At 41.8% G+C, this 15,458-nt stretch overlaps 1 protein-coding gene across 2 annotated transcripts in view; it reads right to left on the bottom strand.

Annotated features, from left to right (window-relative positions):
* SHISA9 (shisa family member 9) overlaps positions 1 to 15,458 on the bottom strand; it is a 341,003-nt gene that overhangs the window by 23,013 nt on the left and 302,532 nt on the right. For both annotated transcript variants that reach the window (XM_032242730.1, XM_032242729.1), the window contains exon 3: positions 7,983 to 8,138. In XM_032242730.1, coding sequence (XP_032098621.1) covers positions 7,983 to 8,138 — 156 coding nt within the window. The remainder of the gene's footprint in view (positions 1 to 7,982; positions 8,139 to 15,458) is intronic.

Consider the following 15,458-nt stretch of genomic DNA (forward strand, 5'->3'; position numbering starts at 1 on the left):
CCTGGGGGATCTAACATTATTAAGAGAATTCCATAGTGACTCCTTTCATAAAATAAAGGATAGCGAGAATGGGTTAAGGTTTGACCCATCCCCAACCCCCACAACTTCACACTTTTTGATAGTTCTTTTCTGTAACATTGGGTTTTATTTAAAGTGGGGCAAACCTATCCATGGGGACTCTCCTCATTGGCTGCAGGCCTGACCAATCAGCTTGTGCCACTAGCTCTTTCTTAGGCATCTACCTGGAAAGACCCAGGTCCTCAAGTTTCGCACCATTTCCAGAGAGATATCAGGCTGGGTGAAGGCAAAGGGAACAGTCTGTCATCTGAAAGATTACAGAGCACAGATCCGGCCCCATTTGAACACTTCCAGTTGGCCTCCCGGACATGCCAAAGGATGCTCAAATTGCCACATCCCCCATGTGGATCTGAGCTGTACACTCCTCATCACTCACAAGAGAGACAATTGGAGCCACAGAGGAGTGAGGAAGTTAAAACTGGGTGGGGCCCCGCCCAGGATGACTCGATTCTTTACTCCCCCGGACTCAAGGTCATCTGGAAATAGTAATGCAAACCCAGTTCTTCCTGTGTGGATGGCCACAGGCTGACAGAGCCACTAAGTTGCTGACTCCAGGGAAGCCATCTCAACCCCAAATCAAATCCATCGCTGTTTGCCTTGAAGGCAGGAACCATTCTTTCTCACCTCTGTCCCCATTACCTCAGAGAGGGCTTAGCTCTTACAACAATGAATTTTCGTTTATAAGTTCGTTGACAATAGGGCATTTAATAAGATGGTGTGTAGGCTACAGAACATGTAGGTAAGGCTCCACGGTGCACTTGATTGCACTCATGAACATTAGAAAAATGCTTCAAGGGCAACAAATGCTCATTAAGAAGAGACAGACCTAAGGTATTAAAAGGAAGGAGGTATGAGGGAACTTTCAGTGTGACAAAAAGTTATCATTTTTACTGGGATGAGGTTAGCCAAGTGTATTTTTTTTTTTTTAACAAGCACACTACTCTAAAATTATTAACTGTGTATTTCCCTGTATGTAAAATGTACTTCCACTATAGCATACCTCAAACATGCTATACTTCAATTATATTCAGCATCATAGGGAAAATTTCACTTTTTCCTTTTTTTTTTTTTTTTTTTTTTTTGAGACAGAGTCTCACTCTGTTGTCCAGGCTGGAGTACAGTTGCGCAATCTTGGCTCACTACAAATTCTACTTCCCCACCCGCTGCATTCAAGTGATTCCCCTGCCTCAGCTTCCTCAATAGCTGAGATGACAGGCAAGCACCACCACACCTGGCCAATTTTTGTATTTTTAGTAGAAATGGGGTTTCACCATGTTGGCCAGGCTGGTACTGAACTGATCTCAAGTGATGCGCCCTCTTCGGCCTCCCAAAGTGCTGGGATTACAGGTGAGAGCCACTGTGTTCAGCCAAACTTTTACTTTCAAACAAAGAAAAATGATGAATACCATGGTAAGCTCTCCTTCCTCTAGAAGAGCAGGGGATAGGCTTCCCCAACTTTTTTTTTTTTTTGCCTGGTTACATACTTTAGATGCCAGAAATTTGTCTGCAGAAGACAGCATAGATTCATGGAAAGAACATAGGATTCCAAGTCAGGCACTCTTGAATATGAGTCTTGGCTCTGCCATTTACTAAAAGTATGGATTATGAGAAAATTACTTAACTATGCTAAGCTTGTTTCCCCAGCTGCAAAATGGTGGGACTAATACCTCCCTCAGAGGTGTGGTGGTCCCGAGTTCAGTGATGTTAGCCCCCTTTCTGCCCTAACTTAAAAAAAAAAAAAAAATTAAACTCGTAGAGGCCAATCCATGGCCAAGAGCCTCATGTATGACTCTTAGGGTTTTCAGTCATGATTTCAAGAGTAAAGAGGGAATTCCTGCCATATTGAAGTGCATTGCTGCTGCTGTTTGAAAAAGTGCTATTGGAAAACACATCGTGATTCTGGCAAAATAGTCAATCATCTGTCAAATAGCAACACAGAAAATATTTTTAAAATAAAATTAAAATTTTGAATTAGAAATGAAGGCACACAGCATTGTATCAATGATGGTGGTACATCCTGTGTGTTTCTTACACTCAGTGGCCAAGGTTGCACTGAGCCATCTTAAGGGCACATGATGAGGAATCTTAGGCCACCTAGGAGTTCAATAATCACAAACCTAGAAGAAACACTAGACAAGGGGCTAATGAAAGATAAATGTAAATGTGCAGGCAATTTTCTGTCTGCAAAGCCCATCAGGAATTACACAGAAGGGTGAAAGGGTGATCTTTTCCAGTTCTGGAGCTACCAATCATCCCTCTCTGAACCACCAGGTGAGCTTTAGGGATATTTCAACGAACACATCGGCCTTCCAAACTTTGACCTATGAAGAACCACAAGGCTCCCATGCTGTAACTATATGGGCACCACAGGCCAGGGAACTTGTATGCTTAACTGGGTTTTCACGTTACGTTTTTGGCTCAGTCTATAATAAGACACGTTTCTCAACCTCGACATTGGTGAGAAATGTTTAAATCCACATTTTTGCTTTAGTAAGGAGAGTCAATTGAGTGAGACAGACTATTTCTCTGAAGGATTGTATTGAAACAGAATGTTTATCTGATGGATTGTATGACAGTATCTCTATGTGTGAGCATCGACTTTTATCGTCCACCGTGTAGTTGGGGAACTGGAAGAGGCCGCGATTGATTATTTGAGTGTCCTTGGGACAGCTTAGAAAAGCCATTTGCTTGCTCGCTTGCCTGCTTGTTTTATCAGATCCCGACATGAGTTAACATTCGTGTATGTCTTTTCCATCAGACCGGAGTAAAAACTATGGAACCAACTCTTTCTCCCTCACAATGAAACGTGGACAATTTCACGTTAATCCAGGTACCAGAGTATCTCAGAGATCAGGGGAAAATTACAACTGCAGATAACTCCAGTCTTGGGCTTTAATATGCTGCAGTATTTCCTGAGGACTATGTGTCAGGGTGAGAACTTTACCTGCACTATATCGACAAGTTTTCAAAGCCATTGTCTGTATATTGTCATTATTATCTCCATTTTACAGAAGGGGAAACTGAGACCTTAGGGAGTTAAATAATTTCTGCAATTACTTGTTAAATGTCCAGACTAGGCCTTGATTTTTTTGTTGTTGTTTGTTTTTTCTTTTGAGACGCAGTCTCACTCTCTCGCCCAGCTGCAGTACAGTGGCACGATCTCGGCTCACTGCAACCTCCACTTCCAGGGTTCAAGCGATTCTTCTGCCTTAGCCTCCCGAGTAGCTGGGATTACAGGCACACACCACCAGGCCCAGCTAATTTTTTTATTTTTAGTAGAGATGGGGTTTCACCATGTTGGCCAGGCTGGTCTCCAACTCCTGAACTCAAGTGATCCACCTCCCAAAGTGCTGGGTTTACAGGCATGAGCCACCATGCCCAGTCCACTGTGTCCGGCCCAAGCTAGGTTTTAAACTCAGCCCTGACCAATTCCAGAGGCCATGCTATACTCTGCTATCCTGCTTATTCTCTCAGGCCCCTCTCAGGCTATATGAGGTGCTTATCATATGGTGTTATTTACTAGTTTTACAAATAAGTGTTGGGAGTCCTTTCTAAGCACCCTACATAGCACTAGGCACTAGAGATACATTGACAAATGGATAGACTTGGTTCATGCCTCAATGGGACCTGCAGTCAAGGGAAACCAGACTTAATGTTTGGAGAATGAATGAATGAACTGAAGAAATAATTCAGAGTCATCATCCCTTCTTGTACAAAGTCCTACATGGCTTAGCCCCTGATACTTTCCTAGTGTGTGCTAATATTTTACCAAGAGCTAGGCAGTGAACCCCTTGGGAACGAAAACCATTCTGTACTTAACATGCCGTGTATGACTAGATGGTGCATGTCCAAATCTCTCAATTGTAAAAAGAAAAGAGGTCTCTTTAAACATGAGGGTGATCCCGACAAGCAAACAAAAATAAAATACAATAAAAAGAAAGGCAGGTTTGGGGAGAATTTGTCTCAGTAAAAACCAACATTATCACCCTTTATTCAAACCTTTTTCCCCCAGAGTTGGCAGGGAATGAATGGGACATGTTTAAGGTATTCTAATAACTAGAACGAGAATTATTTTTCTAATTTTATAATTAAAATGGAGTTTGGACATCTTATAGTTGAGTTTTCTCATTTTTCATATGAAGAAGCTGAAGTCCAAGAGCCTCAGTAACCTGCTCAAAGTCATACAGCTAAGTGTGGTTAGAGTCTGAGTGAGACAGAGCCTCTGATAATCTTTAAAGAGCTTTGAATGTTAAAGCTTCCCAGAGACATTTATTGTCCAGAAGTATTTTTGAACTTAGCAGTTAACCCTAAAGATTGTCTAACCTCTGCTTATTCTCTGGACTGAAATATTTAGAGAATGAATCTGGTTATCAGGGGTTGCAGAACTTTCAACAGCGAACCATTTTTTAAACAACTTCTCTCCTGGGTGATAATGATTTCATTAATGCCTTTCATCATTCACACCATGATCACATTATACTTTAATAAAGAACTCTTAAAAGAATATTTATTATGGGATTTTCTTTTTTTTTTCTTTTTTTTTTTTTTTTTTTGCGCAGGCAGATGCTGGATTCCTGGCTAACCCATGGTTCAAGCATTCCCTCGGTCTGCTCTGCATTGGCCCTCCAGATTCACAAGACCATCTGTGTCTCAGAGAAAGCCCTAAGAACTCTCACAATGGTCAGAAAAAAAAAAAAAGAAGAACAGTAGGAGTATATCAACCACATCTAGGACTGGGAAAGGTGCCCAATGTGGTATCCTTCAGAGTTTTCTAGGAGTTATAAGGGTGCTTCCTTACAACCAAGCTATTCTTTTTTTTATTCTTGTCAACGACAAGATCATTCATTCATTCATTCAACAAACATTTCAGGAGTTCCTGAGTTATGAACAGAGGGTTACTCAAAGAGCGTGAAATGATTTTCACACTGAAAACTTAATCCCAAGTGCACTGCAGACATTTGCTACATAGAGGAACCCCACATAAATCTTGGAGAAAATCAAGGAGCTCTGCTGGAATATCCCTCTGCTATTTTCTTAGACACCGACTGGGTGTCAGGCTGGAGTGCAGTGGCATCATTTCAGCTCACTGCAACCTCTACCTCCCAGGTAGGTTTAATGTGGAGGAAATAATGTACTAGATCATTGTCACAGAACAACCAACTATGATTTGTGTTTGTGTTTTCGGAATTCAACATTAAAGATTAATGTTTATTTAAATGAATGCATTCCTGCGTTCAGGATGTGAGGCCATTTAATAAAGAAGAACACAGAGCCTGTCAGAGTTTTTAACAGTGCTTGTAGCTGCCAGCTGGATTCCAAACAGGGACCACATTGTCTCCGGCCTAATGTTGATATTTTTCCATCCAGGCACTGAAATCGTTAATATTTAAAATATTAACATTTAAAGTGATTCCCATGTTGAAGTGATTCTCATGCCTCAGCCTCCCAAGTAGCTGGGATTACAGGGGCCTGCCACCGCACCTGGCTAATTTTTGTGTTTTGACTAGAGAGAGGGTTTCGGCATATTGGACAGGCTGGTTTTCAACTCCTGGCCTGACTGATTTTTTAAATGCCTAAAGAAGAATTAAATATAATGGCATATGCTATTTATTATCTAACTGCAAGGGTCAGAAGGAGAAGTGTGCCACCAAATAGCACATGAAGGCTTTCACAGTTACATTGGCAAAGATGCCTTGACTCTTGCTCACCTAGGTAACACCCCTCATCCCTTCCTAGTAATACTGAGTATATTTGAATGTGCTTAGGATGCATATGCTGTGCAAACAGGCACTATGGAAGAGATGAAATCTGTGGTCGTGGGACATAATGAGGCTTGAGCTGGGCATAGAAATTCAACGTTGGACATGGGTAACCAGTATGTAGGGTCTTACAAGGCTTTAGATTTAGAAAAGCCTGTGTCAGTCTGAACATCCCGTGTCCTTGGTATTATAAATCTGGCACAGTCACTCTTTGAATGATTCCATCTGGAAATCCTAAGATATCAGGGAACATGAATTCCCAAAGAGAGGCTTCTGGTGTAAACACTTGCTAAGTACCTAGTATGTGCCTGGCCCTATGCTAGGCACCAAAATGCTTGTTTTGTGATTCTGATGTGTGTTGATCATAAGTTATCACAGGCATCATAGACACATGGTTGTGTCTGTGCTTTGGGTTCTGGTATTAGTTTAAAACAGGATTAGCATATTTCATACTGAAATCAATCAGCAAGTATCTCCCATCCTATCTCTAGTGAGGGAACTGGCATTGTGTTTGGGGGGAGAGGGAAGAGGATGAACAGTTAATAAAAGAAAGTACATGATTTGTGGGGTTTTCTACCTGTCCAGAGTTTTCCAGGAACCAACAGTATGTGGGAATAGATAAACAAATTTTATGAATAACTGAAGAGCAGAAGGACCTCTACCCATACAACAGGATTCCACTCAGAGTGAATTGTTCTAATGCTTTGGAGCTTCTGACAGTCAATTCTGCTGGGAAAGTGAGGACTTGGTGTAGGAAAAGGAGAATGTTTAAAGAAGACCTTTCTGGCCAGGTGTGGTGGCCCATGCCTATAATCTCAGCACTTTGGGAGGCCAAGGCGGATGGATGATTTGAGGTCAGGAGTTTGAGTCCAGCCTGACCAACATAGTTGGTCAACCAGTTCAATTAAAATCTCTAGGGTGGGCATCAGTGCGTTGTACCTGCTCTCCAGGTGATTCTAGTAATTGTCATCCACATGTGAGAACCATTGATTTAGGACACCCTGAGGTTGCCACAGCCAATCAGGAGTCAGGAACCGCTTTCTGCGGCTGTTGCTTCTATCCAATAGAACCCTTTTATGAGCAAACTGTTCAAGAGCCTTAGTCACTGTTAGGGTTACTATCACACCCCCGCATGTTTAAATTGAAGAATGAACTGAAGGAACCAGGGCAGTGGTGGGAGCAGTGGCTGTGGAGTGATAAAAACAGGATTCAATTCTCATCTCTCTCACCCACTGCTGCTTGACTTGGGCAAGTTATATTAGCCTCTTAGAGTCTCAGTTTTCCAATCTGGCAATTGGAATAATCATTGCGACTTCACCTTTGGATCACTATGAGAAAACAAGGGTTTAATTCGATGTCCTGCACTTGATAAGAACTCAATTAGTAGTAGCTTCAGGATGCCCACCCTAGTAAATATTTAAATCCTGGAGAGAAGTTGCCTGGGACAGGAATGCGCATTGTTTACCAACTTCTTAGAAATGGTATGGACTGTGTAGATGAAGGGTGTTACCCACTAAAGGGTAAGGCATTTCTGAGACGGAAAGACCTAGATTCTGTGTCAAGATTCCCTGAGGATCAACGAGGGTAGATGAAGATGCTAAAGGGGTTAAAATGTCAGTGAGAAGAAATGAGCAACCAGGTCCTTCTCCCCAGAAAATAGCCCTCACCGCATATGTGCCCCTCACCCAGACACCCTGCCTCACACAGCAATGTAGGACTTGTTCTGTGTGAGAGAAAGCAGCTGAGGGGCTCTGGTCCTTAGAAAGCTGGGTCCCAGGTAGAGAGAACCAGAAGATTAGATAGATAGACAGACAGACAGATAGATAATAGGTAGGTAGATAAATGACAATAGATAGGTAATAGGTAGATATATGATTGATGATAGATGGATAGGTAGTAGGTAGATGTAAGATTGATGATCGATAATAGATTGGTAGATAAGTGGATAGGCAGATGAATGGAAAGAAAGATGGATGGATGACAGATTGATAATAAATAGGTAGGTAGGTAGAATTATCCGATCATCTATCTATCCATACCCCTATTCACTTATACTATCCAGCAATAGTATAAGAAGCTTCTACAAGAAGCTACAAAGGACAGGAAAGAGGAGAAAGGAAAAAAGATCCATCAGGAGGCCCTTACCTACTGCCTTTAAGGAGGCATACTTGTTGAGCTCTTTCCCTGGCGGCTGTTGTTCATAGGGGTTGGAGATCTGGCCCAGGTTCGGGTACGAATGTGGATGGCCCATCTGCTGGAGGAGAGGAGAGGTGGGCACTGCGTTGTTCATCTGGGTGGTGTCTGGAAGTGAAGAGACAGAAGGAGAAGGTCACAGATAGGGCATAACTGTCTACCTTCCCTCCCGTCACCATATCCCTGGAGACCAAAACTCTCCCACCCTTTAGGGATGCAAGTCACAAAACAGTAGAGGGTTCACAGATACATGGGACACAAGTGAGTTCCTAATCTTAACTGGAGAGCAAATGAGGACAGGTGGGTGTTTTTCTGACATCATCTCAACGGATATGCTCAAAACATGTTAAATTAACATGTGAAGGTCCTATGAGTAGAGGGGTTATTTTTGTTATTGAAGTAATATTTGTATAAAAAGATGCCCAACCTCAGTAACGATCAAAGAAATGCAAGTCAGAACAATGAGAAGCCATTCCTTTGCCAAGAGACTGGCAGACGTTAAAAGGATTGAAAGACGTGAGTACTGGCAGAGAAGCCGAGCACAGGAAAGCCTCCTAGAGCTGCTGCTGGCCATGCAGTTTGCTACATTTGCAGAAGGAAATCTAACACTGACTATTGAAATGTTAAGTGCATGAAGTGCATGTATATGTTGACTGAACGATACCACCTCTAGCAATTGAGCCAACAGAAATAAAAGCATCAGAATGTAAGGATATTTGTTGAGAGATGTTTTTGCACCATTATTTATAAAATGAAAACATACACACACAGGCAGAAACAATCTGAACTCCTATCAATATGGGTTGTTTTTTTTTTTTTTTGAGATGGAATCTTGCTCTGTCACCCAGGCTGTAGTGCAGTGGTGTGATCTCGGCTGACAGCAGCCTCCACACCCTGGGTTCAAGTGATTCTTCTGCCTCAGCATCCCACTTAGCTGGGACTACAGGTGTGCACCACCACACCTGGCTAATTTTTGTATTTTTAGTAGAAACGAAATTTCAGCATATGGGCCAGGGTGGTCTTGAACTCGTGACCTCATGATCCACCCGCCTTGGCCTCCCAAAGTGCTGGGATTACAGGTGTGAGCCACAGCGCCTGGCTGGGAGTTCTTAAATGATTATAATACATATGATGTACATATGTACACATAAGATGGAATGTCATTCAGGTGCTAAAAAAAGAATGAAAAATTGGATAGTTTCTTATGGTTTATATTGTTAAACGGAGAAAAGCAAGCTTTAAAGGAAAGCAAATAGTATAGCATTTGTTGTTAAATAAAAAACTCTATGGGTGTGTTTTTACAAGCTACAGGTTTGCACAAGACAGAAACATATGTAAAGACAAACTAATTATTGGCTACTTGAGAGGAAATTAGATTCAAGAAGGTTTTTCTGATACGAGGTTTTTCTGAGCTGAGATCTACAGGAAGGAGGGTTGTTATAATACAGCCAGTGCTCGACTTACGACCACGATTGGTTCCGACAGACCGGTCGTAACACAATTTGGTCATAGTTGAGTAGGCTATACGTACAGTACCGTGAAATGATGTTATAAAAATCTTTAAGTCATATTTTATCATAATTTTCTTTTATTATTGTTATATATCATAATTTTCTTTGTTCATTTTATGCCATTTGTATCATCTCTACACCATTTTGTTTCTTATTTTTACATTTGTCAGGTTTAAGTAAAACACTGCATTACCAGTACAACTGGTTTAATATTTGCAAAGCATACAAAATTACAAAATACAGGTGCATACAAAAATACAAAATACAGGTGTAAAAAATACCATAGGAAACATTTTCCCAATTGCAAAACATATCAAAATATATAAACATGTACGAAACATTTTATTGGCCGCTGGTGCTTGGCTGCAGAACGTTGATGTCGTCATCTGAGGCAGCAGTTGGGGTTACCGGAGTTGGTTTTTTCATAAACATGGTGAGCTTTGTCTGAATTGTATGTTTCTTTTTTTCCTTCATAAATTTCACGATACGGACGAAACACATTGTGCGCCATCCGTTCAATCCTTGCAAATCATTTGATGTTTGGGTCCGTTGCTTCGAAATGTATAAGAAGTTTATTGGGAGGGGTTTGATGAAAAATATCCAAGACACAAAACACAAATTGCTGTACCAAGTCTGAGATAACAGTTGAAATGGTGCATGCGGAGATGGTAGTGCTGCTGGAAGCTGGTCCGCACTGTCGTAGGCCCAGCTGGGCAACGTTTGCACTGCCAGACACGGAGCAGTTGTGGCTAGCGATTGTGGTCGTAAAGTCGAATGGTCGTAAGTTGCATAGGTCGTAAGTCGATCAATACCTGTACTGCAGTGTGGTGGAAGGTAGAAGGTATGAGGGAGGGTATTTCAGGCAGAGGAAACAGCATGAGCAAAGGCCCTGAAGCTGGGTGTAACCCGACATGCTTTGCAACAGAAGGAATTGCCCACTGAGCTCTCGTCATGCACAGCTAGAGGATACAGAGTGAGGAAAGTGGAATAAGGTGGGGCTGGGGAGGCTAGTGGGACTCGGTGAACACTGGTAAGGATCCCCATATCTTCATCCTTAGAGCAATGGGATGGATAGATGGGAGGCAAGAACCAAACGGGAGATTCCATTCCTATTTGGTTGTCGCCTCCCATCTATCCATTCCATCATTGTGAGATAATGATGGCTCAGTTTCAGGTGGAAAGTACGGGTTCCCCTGGCTTCATAAAACACATGTGTTGATCCAGGTATGCACTGCAGTGGATGCTGGCCATACCTTGAAGGATCAAGCATGTGTACCCATTTTCCAGTTGCTGCAAATGTTGGCTGCTAATAGCTCACAGCTGCCTTCAATACCCAGCGAATTGCCCTTGGCTGATGGGAGCCATGGCCAGGGGTTAATATGTTTCACGCACCTCCTCAGGTGGTCATCAACCAATGTCCTGCTGACACTGAAGTACAAAGGCCAGCCCCTTGCCTCAATATGGCGTTAACTTTATGAAATGATGGATGCTCCAGAGTTCAGATGGATTGGGTCAAGTTTAGAATATAGATCGGCAAACTTTTTCTGTCAAGGGCAAGATAGTAAGTATTTTAGACTTTGTAGCCCATCAGTCTCTGTTTTAACTACTCCCCTCTGCCATGGTAGCATGAATGCAGCCCTACATGGGAGACAGGTGGCCCTCTGTATCCACAGGTTCTATACCCTTGGATTCAGCCGACTGTGGATTAGAAAATACCAAGAAAAAAAATTAAAAATGGAATTTCAATGACTGAAGATGGCTGAATAAGAACAGCTCTGGAGTGCAGTTCCCAGCAAGAACAGAGGGTGAGTAATCACAGCATTTTCAAAAGAATTTTTACTGCCCACAGACCAGAATATTGCTGGGTGGTAAAGTACCATAAGTCTCCAGAATGGCCGTTTCAAGTGGCACAGAAGGTCTCCATACAAAAATTCATACAAACCTGGGTGGCCATTTCAACTGGCGCCTGGAAAACCTGGGAGACAGAGTCACCCATTCAACTGAAAGAAAGGGGGCTGAAACAGGGAACCAGGTGATCTGGCTCAGCAGGTCCCACTCACACAAAGACCAGCAATCTGAAACACTCAGGACTGAGAGTTTCACAGCAAACACAGCAGGACCTGGGATGGTCCACCTCTGTGGGAAGAAGGGTGTCTGCCATTACTGAGGCAGTCCACCACTACTGAGGCAGTCTGCCACTACCGAGGCAGTCCACCTTTACAGAGACAATCCACCATTTCTGAGGCAGACTGCCATTATTCAGGCATTTCTAACTATACCTCTATAAACAAAATCACAAGGAAGTTCACACAGCAGCTGGGCAGACCTCAAAGCACCTCAGCAATCCCTCTGCTGGCAGACTGTGACTAGGCTACCTCCTCGCTTGGCAGGGCACCTCTGAAAAAAGGCAGCAGCACATCAGGAACTTAAAAATGAAGCCCCACCATCACAGGACAGAGCACCTGGGGAAAAAAAGCGGTCATGAGTTACGCTGTAGAAGACTTAAACATACCTGCCTGGCAGCTCTGAATGGAACAATGGAGCTCACAGCTCAGCACTTGATCTCCTATAAGGGACAGACTATCTCCTCAAGCAACTCCCCGATCCCTGTATATCCAAAGAGTCACCTCATAAAGGAGAGCTCAGACTGACATTTGGTGGGTATCCTTCAGGGACAAAGATAACAGAAGAAGAAACAGGCAGCAACCCTTATGTTCTGCAGCCACTGCAGATGATCCCCAGGCAAGCCGGGTCTGGAAGGGACCTCCAGCAGTTCCTACAGCAGAGGGGTCTGTAAGAAGGAAAACTAAAAAAAAAAAAACTTTATCATCCACAAAAAGGGCATCTGCTCAGAGACCCCATCTGAAAGCCACCAACTACAAAGACCACAGGTAGATAAATCCACAAAGATGGGAAGAAACCAGAGCAAAAAGGATGGAAACACCCAAAACCAGAACGCCTCTCCTCCTCCAAGGGATCACACATCCTTACCATCAAGGGAACAAGGCTGGATGGAGAAGGAGTCTGATGAATTGACAGAAATAGGCTTTAGAAGGTGGGTATAACAAATTTCTCTGAGCTAAAAGAACATGGGGTAACCCAATACAAACAAACTAAGAAACTTGAAAACAGGTTTGAGGAAATGCTAATGAGAAGAAATAGCTTAGAGAAGAATATAAATGAACTGATGGAGGTGAAAAACACAACACAAGAACTTCGCAAAGCATACACAATTTCAATAGCCAAATCGACCAAGCAGAACAAAGGATATCAGAGATTGAAGATCAACTCAATGAAATAAAACAACAAAGCAAGATTAGAGAAAAAAGAGTGAAAAGAAATGAACAAAGCCTCCAAGAAATACGGGATTATGTGAAAAGACCTCATCTACATTTGAGAGTTGTACCCGAATGTGATGGAGAGAATGAATCCTAGCTGGAAAACCCTCTTCAGGATATTATCCAGGAGAACTTCCCAACCTAGCAAGGCAGGCCAATATTCAAGTCCAGGAAATACAGAGAACACCACAAAGATATTCCTCAAGAAGAGCAACACCAAGGCACATAATTGTCAGATTCACCAGGGTTGAAAGGAAGGAAAAAATGCTAAACGCAGCCAGAAATAAAGATCGGGTTACCCACAAAGGGAAGCACATCAGACTCACAGTGGATCTCTCCACAGAAACCGTATCAGCCAGAAGGGAGTGGGGGCCAATATCCAACACCCTTAAAGAAAAGAACTTTCAACCTAGAATTTCATATCCAGCCAAACTAAGCTTCATAAGTAAAGGAGAAAAAAAATCCTTTGTGAATAGGCAATTGCTGAGAGATTTCGTTACCACCAGGCCTGCCTTACAAGAACTCCTGAAAGAAGCACTAAACATAGAAAGGAACAGCCAGTACCAGCCACTCCCAAAAAGTACCAAATGGTAAACAGCATCAACACAATGAAGAAACTGCATCAACTAAAGGGCACAACAACCAGCTAGCATCAAAATGGCAGGATCAAATTCACACAATAAGGTTAACAGTATTAATCTTAAATGTAAATGGGCTAAATGTCCCAGTAAAAAGACACAGATTGGCAAATTGGATAAAAAGTCAAAAACCATTAGTGTGCTGTATCCACAAAACCTATCTCACATGCAAGGACGCACATAGGCTCAAAATAAAGGGATGATGAAGGAAGATTTACCAAGCAAACGGAGAGGAAAAAAAAAAAAAGCAGGCGCTGCAATCCCAATCTCTGGTAAAATAGACTTTAAACCAACAAAGATCAAAAGAGACAAAGAAGGACATTACATAACAGTAAAATGATCAATGCAACAAGAAGAGCTAACGATCCTAAATATATATGCACCCAATACAGGAGCACCCAGATATGTAATGCAAGTTCTTAATGACTGACAAAGAAACTTAGACTCCTACACAATAATAGTGGGAGACTTTAACACTCTACTGTCAATATTAGACAGATCAACGAGACAGAAAATTAACAAGGATATCCAGGACTTGAACTCAGAACTGGACCAAGCAAACCTAATAGACATTTACAGAACTCTCCACCCCAAATCCACAGAATTTACATTCTTCTCAGCACCACATCACACCTACTCTAAAATTGACCACATAATTGGAAGCAAATCACTCCTCAGCAAATGTAAAAGAATGGAAATCATAACAAACAGTTTCTCAGACCACAATGCAATCAAATTAGAAATCAGTTTTAACAAACCCAGAACCACACAACTTCATGGAAACTGAACAACTGGCTCTTGAATGTTGACTGGATAAACAATGAAATGAAGGCAGAAATAAAGATGTTCTTTGAAACCAATGAGAATGAAGACACAACATACCAGAATCACTGGGACACATTTACAGCAGTGTCTAGAGGAAAATTTATAGCAATAAATGCCCACATGAGAAGCAAGGAAATATCTAAAATCAACGCTCTATCATGAAAACTGAAAGAGCTAGAGAAGCAAGACCAAAAAAACTCAAAAGCTAGCAGGACAAGAAACAACTAAGATCAGAGCAGAACTCAAGGAGATAGAGACACAAAAAAACCCTTCAAAAAATTATTGAATCCAGGAGCTAGTTTTTTGAAAAGATCAACAAAATAGACTGACCACTAGCCAGATTAATAAAAAAAGAATAATCAAATAGATGCAAAAAAATGATAAAGGGGAGATCACCACCAATTCCACAGAAATACAAACTACCATCAGAGATTACTACAAACAACTCTATGCACATAAACCGGTAAACCTAGAAGAAATGGATAAATTCCTGGACAGTTTCACCTTCCCATGCCTAAACCAGGAAGAAGTCGAAACCCTGAATAGACCAGTAACAAAGGCTGAAGGTTGAGGCAGCAATTAATAGCCTACCAACCAAAAAAAGCCCAGGTCCAGATGGGTTCACAGCCAAATTCTACCAGACATACAAAGAGGAGCTGGTTCCAGTCCTTCTGAAACTATTCCAAACAATCAAAAAAGAGGGAATCCTTCCCAAATCATTTCATAAGACCAACATCATTGTGATACCAAAACCGGCAGAGACTCAATAAGAAAAGAAAACTTCAGGCCAATATCCATGATGAACATAGATGCAAAAATCTACAATAAAATACTGGCAAATCAATTGCAACAGCACATCAAAAGCTTATTGATCAGCATCACGTAGGCTTCATCCTGGGGATGCAAGGCTGGTTCAACATATGCAAGTTTATAAATGTCATTTACCACATAAACAGAACCAAAGACAAAAACTACATGATTATCTCAATAGATGCAGAGAAGGCCTTCAACAATATTCAACAGCCTTTACGCTAAAAAGTCTAAATAATCTAGGTATTGACAGAACATATCTCAAAATAATAAAAGCTATTTATGACAAACCCAAAGCCAATATCA

The sequence above is a fragment of the Sapajus apella genome, unplaced genomic scaffold (genome assembly GCF_009761245.1).
Source record: "Sapajus apella isolate SASKATOON/1434 unplaced genomic scaffold, GSC_monkey_1.0 scaffold51, whole genome shotgun sequence".
Lineage (NCBI taxonomy): Eukaryota > Metazoa > Chordata > Mammalia > Primates > Cebidae > Sapajus > Sapajus apella.